Here is a 6,668-nt window from a genome sequence, read left to right as displayed (position 1 = left end):
CTGGGATTACAGGCTTGAGCCACCACGCCCGGCCCAACTGTGAGGAAACAGTATAGACAAACATGGCTGTTCTCCTGTTGCAATGGATGGAAGACAGTAACGGGAAACCCAGTAGGGGTCCGCCACTTCCTTTTTCTCAGGAGTCCCTACGTCCCTAATGTCTTCTCTCTGGTCTCACTCAGCCAACAGGGCTGTCCCTGATGACCTGCAGCAGGGCCGGTTGCTGGTTGTGGACTATGCCACCTGCTCCAGCTCTGGCTTTTGGAGCAGCACCGTAAAGACCAATATGATCTGCGCTGGGGATGATGGCGTGATATGTACCTGCAACGTGAGTGCCAAAAATCAGGGGCCCCGCTCCATGACAAAATGTTGCTGGGGATGGTAAAAGGCTATGGAAAACCATCCCTTGATAGGTCCATCCTCCCACCTCCTGGCAGAAGCACCCGGAAATGGTACCAGATATATCAGAACCTGACCTTTGGCCAGGCACGGTGGCTCAGGCCTATAATCCCAGCACTTTGGGAGGCCGAGGCAGGGGGATCACTTGACGTCAGCAGTTTGAGACCAGCCTGGCCAACATGGTGAAACCCTATCTCTACTAAAAATAAAAGTTAGCCAGGCATGGTGGTGCGTACCTGTAGTCACAGCTACAATGGGAGGCTGAGGCAGGAGAATCACTTGAACCCAGAAGGCAGAGGTTGCAGCGAGCTGAGATGGCGCCACTGCACTCCAGCCTGGTTGACAGAGCAAAAATCAAAAAAGAAAAAAACGGCTGGGCGCGGTGGCTCAAGCCTGTAATCCCAGCACTTTGGGAGGCCGAGGCGGGCGGATCACGAGGTCAGGAGATTGAGACCATCATGGCTAACATGGTGAAACCCCATCTCTACTAAAAATACAAAAAAAAAAAAAAAAATAGCTGGGCGAGGTGGCGGGCGCCTGTAGTTCCAGCTACTCGGGAGGCTGAGGCAGGAGAATGGCGTAAACCCAGGAGGCGGAGCTTGCAGTGAGCTGAGATCCGGCCAATGCACTCCAGCCTGGGCGACAGAGCGAGACTCCGTCTCAAAAAAAAAAAAAAAAAAAAAACCCTGACCTTTTTTCTTGTTAGTTCTTGTTCTTGTTTTGAGATTCTCCTTGTCGTGTCCACCCCTCTCACTGCTGGGAAGTCCTTCCCTGGGTCTCATCAAGGTCTCTCATGACTGTCATTCCGTATCCTTTCGTCTATGCTGGAAGGGAGCCAAAGGAAAATAATCCCTGGGTTGAATTACTCTCATCCATGGCACAGTGTGTCCCCTCCAGGTAGCTGCCACGGAAACCATCCTGGAGACAGTGTCTTAACCACCAGGAATTGCTCTGTGTTGGACTTAGCAGTGAAGTGGGGATGGAATAGGAAAGGAGATCCACACGCTCTTCAGATCACACTGTGCCCTACACACTCTGCCCACACAGACCACCCCACGCGTGGGAAGACAGAACCAGTGGGGAAGAGCCTGAACTCTGGGATGTGGCCTCAGCTCCTTTGCAAACTGCCTGTGCAACCTTGGGCAAGTCCCAACCTCTCAACACTCCAGTTTCTCCTCTTCAGTGGCCTGGGGAGACTATGAATATTTACCCCATAGGATTTTGTGAGGATTAATGAGATAAAGCATAGAACATGCTTAGCTCAGCTCTGGCCACACAGGAAGAGTAAGTGTTGGCTCTTGTTGGAATTATGGTACCATCTTGGGCTATGACCGCAAGGGCCGGCTTCAGAGGACAGTGACCTGCAGCAGAACAATAGAAATGCATTGAGAACAATGGTTCCAATGGGTAGCCCCTTCCTCTCCCTTTACCCTTCTATAATTCTAGCCTTCCTCAGGGAGACTCTGGCGGGTCGCTAAACTGCCAGGCGTCTGAGGGCCGGTGGGAGGTGCATGGCATCGGCAGCCTCACGTCCGTCCTTGGCTGCAACTACTACTACATGTCCTCCATCTTCACGCGGGTCTCCAACTATAATGACTGGATCAATTCGGTAAGAACCGGACCAGCCCTGAGCCCCAGGGCACTGCCCTGCTTACCTGGCCTCGGACTGCCATGCCCACCTGGCAACTGAGAACCCCTCCTTCCTCTTGAGAGCTAGATGGGAACCCCTTGGAGAAGGCTGCAGACCTTGGCAACTGCCGAATCCCCCATGGGTCCCCAAAATTTCTGTGTGGGTAAAGCTGAGTGAAAAGGAACATAGAGGGTGGCCTTGTCCAAAGAGGTTGAACACTCCTCAGGCATGTTAAGAGTGAGTTCCATGGCCAGGCGCAGTGGCTCAGGCCTGTAATCCCAGCACTTTCGGAGGCCGAGGCAGGCAGATCACGAGGTCAGGAGATTGAGACCATCATGGCTAACATGGTGAAACCCCATCTCTACTAAAAATACAAAAAAAAAAAAAAAAATAGCTGGGCGAGGTGGCGGGCGCCTGTAGTCCCAGCTACTCGGGAGGCTGAGGCAGGAGAATGGCGTGAACCAAGGAGGCGGAGCTTACAGTGAGCTGAGATCATGTCACTGCACTCCAGCCTGGGTTACAGAGCGAGACTCGGTCTCAAAAAAAAAAAAAAAAGTTGAGTTCCATAGGAATGGTGATTTTATTTTTATGTATCTGTGTGTGGCTCAGACTCCACCATCGAGTGCTATAAACAGGTATATAACTGGTATATAACTGCAAAACTCAAAACCTGATACTTTGAGACCCCCATAGCATTAATTATTGGAAATTAGTGCCCCTTAGGCATCTTCTAGCTATTCTGTAGGGTGACCAACCATCCTGGTTTGCCCAGGACTGAGAGGTTTTCCAGGATGCAGGACTTCCTGGTTTACACTGGGACCATCCCAGGCAAATAAAGCTGAGTTGGTCCCATCTTGTAAATGTAAACTCAGAGAGCTGTCTCCTCTGAGCTTCCACACTAGCTCAAATTCTTTTTAACAATGAAGACACATTTTTTATAACAATAAGCATTAAAAATTATTCATTAAAAATAATAGGCCAGGTGCCATGGCTCATACAAATGTAATTGCAGCACTTTGGAAGGCCAAGGAGGGAGGATTGCTTGAGCCCGGGAGTTCAAGAGCAGCCTGGGCAACATAGCAAGACTCTTGTCTTTACAAAGATTTTTTTTTTAATTAGGCATGGTGATGCATGCCTGTAGTCTCAGCTACTTGGGAGGCTGAGGTGGAAGGATTTTTGGGCCCGAGAGGTGGAGGCTACAGTAAGCCAAGGTCACACCACTGCACTGCAGCCTGAGTGACATAGCAAGAGCTTGTCTCTGAAAATAATAATAATAATAGTTGGCATCAATATTAAGGAGCAGCCATGGATACACGCAGAAGTAGGCGAAAGCAGCCAGAACAGGAAACCCAGTCACAAGGAAAAGGTGCCCAGGAGAGGGCAGAGGAAACACCATGCCTGGTAATAGAAGCTGGAGAAGAGGTGGACACTCTGTGCCAATTAGGAACCACCTCAGTTTGCTCTTCTGTAAAATGGGATTTGAACTAGATCAGGACTCCTTCACATTTTTAGGCACTAGAGCAAGAGGGAGTCATGGTATTTGTGGCAGAGTCCCCAAAGAAGGGGAAAGCTGGCATCTGACTTCACTAACTTTAATTTGCAGAGAAGTGTTACTTCTGCATAACACTTACAAAACTAACTGACTTAACTGCACTTATAAAACTTCTGCACTTACAAAAGTAACTGACACTTATAAAACCAAATATGAAACTAGATCCATAAGCACGTGGTCACAGGAAGAAACTAAGCTGCAAAATAAGCAGGTGGCTGCTTCCAAGTGTTCCCACTGATTCTTGCCAGCTCCTTGTTCATTTGTTTGTCTGCTGGCATCTTTTTGCCAACAAGTGGTCACAGGCAGAGATTCCAAGAATGTTTGTTGGAGAAAAATGGAAAATCAAAAAGCCAGTAGCCATTAATCATTAATTGGTACTTTTTTATAGATAAATTGGGAAAAACCCGTCTGAGTCCACCTTTGGAGGCGCCACCCACACGTCAGAGGAGCCTGGCCTGAGACTGACTGGACGAAAGGCTGCTTAGGGGCCTTTCCCAGCCAAACCCTAAGACCCTTTTCCAGCCCCAGCTGCTGTGGGAATCACCGTGCAGCTGGTCCTGGCAGCAACCTGGGGACCTGAAGCAGGGGCAATTGTCCCAATTTTTTTGTCCCAGCGTCAGCTGTTCCCAGCCACAGATATAAGCACAACAGAGCAGGTCAGATCCCAAAGCATGGCCAGATGGCAGCAGGGATCCACGAGGCAGCATGCCTCGCGAGGCAACTGGGCAGAGGCCCTATATTCATGGAAGAGCCGTAGGGGCAGGCACAGATGCCGGGTAACGGGTTTCAGAAGGGAGAGAGCGAAGCAACCAGCTGTCCTTGGGTGGGGGCTGCCCCTGGCAGCAGCAGAGGGGCTCGTGAAATCTTGCAGTGGCCCCAACCCAGGGACACACTGTGTGCAGGCTGGGGTCACGTACCACTAGAGCCCTGGGGGTGCCTGAGAGCACCTGCCTGGATAAACCCAGACAGGTGACAAGCCAAGGTCAGGAAGTACAAGCAAAAGAGCAGAGAAGCAGAGGAGACAAGTGGCCCGGGGCATTCATCCTTTCAACAAATGTCCATTGAATGACAGTCACACATGAACTTCAGCAATCCTTAGCTTTTATTCTTTTTCCAGAAGGTAATACATATTCTGTGTAAAAATATTAAAACAATATAAGAGTGTATCAAGTAAAATGTATCAAGATGTCCCGCCTCATTTTACATCTCCAATTCCACTCTCCAGAGGTAATCATTGTTTTTGTTTGTTTTCAAACAGAGTTTCGCTCTGTTGCCCAGGCTGGAGTACAGTGGCTTGACAGCTCACTGCAACCTCCGCCTCCCAGGTTCAAGCAATTCTCCTGCCTTAGTCTCCTAACTAGCTGGGATTACAGGCATGCACCAACATGCCCAGGTAATTTTTGTATTTTTAGTAGAGATGGGGTTTCACCATGTTTTAGCCAGGCTGGTCTCGAACTCCTGAGCTCAGGTGATCTGCCCACCTCGGCCTCCCAATGTGCTGGGATTACAAGTGTGAGCCACCGCGCCCTGCCAATCATTGTTAAAAGCTTGGTGTGTGGTCTTCTCAACTTTATGTGCATATGTATCTATACATAGAAAGAGAGACACTGTCTTCTAAGCAAAAATCAGATCTGAGTCTTCATACTATGTCAGTACGTACATGTCATTCTTTTGAACAGCTAAATAGTATTCCATAGTTTGAGTATAATGAATGAAGTTTTAATGTTCCCTATTTTTCACTCTTACATTGTGCAATGAACATCCTTGGACATAATTCTTGCACACTGGTCTGAGTATTTGTGCTGTAGCAGCTGGATCTCCTGCCGTTTACAGCACTGGATCATGAAGTTGGCATATCAAAATGTTTAACAGGCCGGGCGCGGTGGTTCACGCCTATAATCCCAGTACTTTGGGAAGCTGAGGCGGGTAGATCACTTGAGGTCAGCAGTTTGAGACCAGCCTGGCCAACATGGTGAAACCCTGAATCTAGTAAAAATGCAAAAAAAAAAACAGCCAGGCATGGTGGTGCACACCTGTAATATCAGCTACTCAGGAGGCTGAGGCAGGAGAATCGCTTGAACCTGGGAGGCAGAGGTTGCGGTGAGCCTAGATCGTGCCACTGCACTCCAGCCTGGGAAACAGAGACTGTCTCAAAGAAAAAAAAAAAAAGTTTAACAGACACTGATCAACAGTCTCTGGAAATAGTAATCGCCCCAACCATATTGCATAACTGCCTTGCAAACAGAAGTTTTGATTTGAGAAACAAATGAAATCTAAAATACGCCATCCACACATTTGGACTATAAGTTTTAGGGGGTTCAAAGGCCCCCTACCCTGAAGCCTACACAGGACTCCTGGCTAAGACCCCCTTTACAAGAAGACCCTAACAGGTCAATGAAAAGCTGTGATTGCATCTTTTTTCCCGAAACATCATCAGAACTCCTCAGGCAAGAGCTACTGCAGTGTGGGCTGCCTGTGACTCGCATGAGGAGCTTAGCCCAGGAGGACAGACAGGAAACAGCCATGCACAGCTCTGCGGTTAGGTGAACCTGAGGATTTTCTTGTGTGTCCTGCAGGTGATTACAAATAACTAACCAAAAGAAGTCCCCGGGACTGTTTCAGACTTGGAAAGGTCACAGAAGGAAAATAATATTATATAAAGTGACAATTATACAAATCACATCTTGATGAGGGTTTTATTATTATTTATTTAGCAATCTATCCTAACATCCAGGGCCCTAAAAACCAGAAATAGGTCAGGCTCAATGGCTCAAGCCTGTAACCCCTGCACTTTGCCAATCGCTTGAGTCCAGGAGTTCAAGACCAGCCTGAGTAACATGGCGTAACTCTGTCTCTACTAAAAATACAAAAATTAACTGGGAGAGGTAGTGCACACCTGTAGTCCCAGCTACTTAGGAGGCTGAGGTGGGAGGATCTCTTGAGCCCTGGAGATCAAGACTGCAGGAAGCCAAGATCACATCATTGCACTCCAGCCTGGGTGACAGAGTAAGACCCTTTCTCCAAAAAAAAAAAAAAAAAAAGCCCAAAAAACAACAAATAGGCTGGCATAAGGACAGCTTAAAAGAC

At 48.3% G+C, this 6,668-nt stretch overlaps 1 protein-coding gene across 1 annotated transcript in view; it reads left to right on the top strand.

The window, feature by feature from the left end:
• LOC105510266 (chymotrypsin-like elastase family member 2B) overlaps positions 1 to 6,263 on the top strand; it is a 17,298-nt gene extending 11,035 nt beyond the window's left edge. The window contains 3 exon segments of the mRNA XM_011939948.1: positions 183 to 328; positions 1,856 to 2,008; positions 6,158 to 6,263. Coding sequence (XP_011795338.1) covers positions 183 to 328; positions 1,856 to 2,008; positions 6,158 to 6,175 — 317 coding nt within the window. The 3' untranslated portion in view covers positions 6,176 to 6,263.
• Positions 6,264 to 6,668: the final 405 nt, after the last annotated feature.

This window comes from Colobus angolensis, unplaced genomic scaffold (assembly GCF_000951035.1).
Source record: "Colobus angolensis palliatus isolate OR3802 unplaced genomic scaffold, Cang.pa_1.0 Scaffold185, whole genome shotgun sequence".
Taxonomy (NCBI): Eukaryota; Metazoa; Chordata; class Mammalia; order Primates; family Cercopithecidae; genus Colobus; species Colobus angolensis.
The sequence above is the reverse complement of the archived record's forward strand: the minus strand, read 5'-3'. Positions and strand labels throughout refer to the sequence as shown.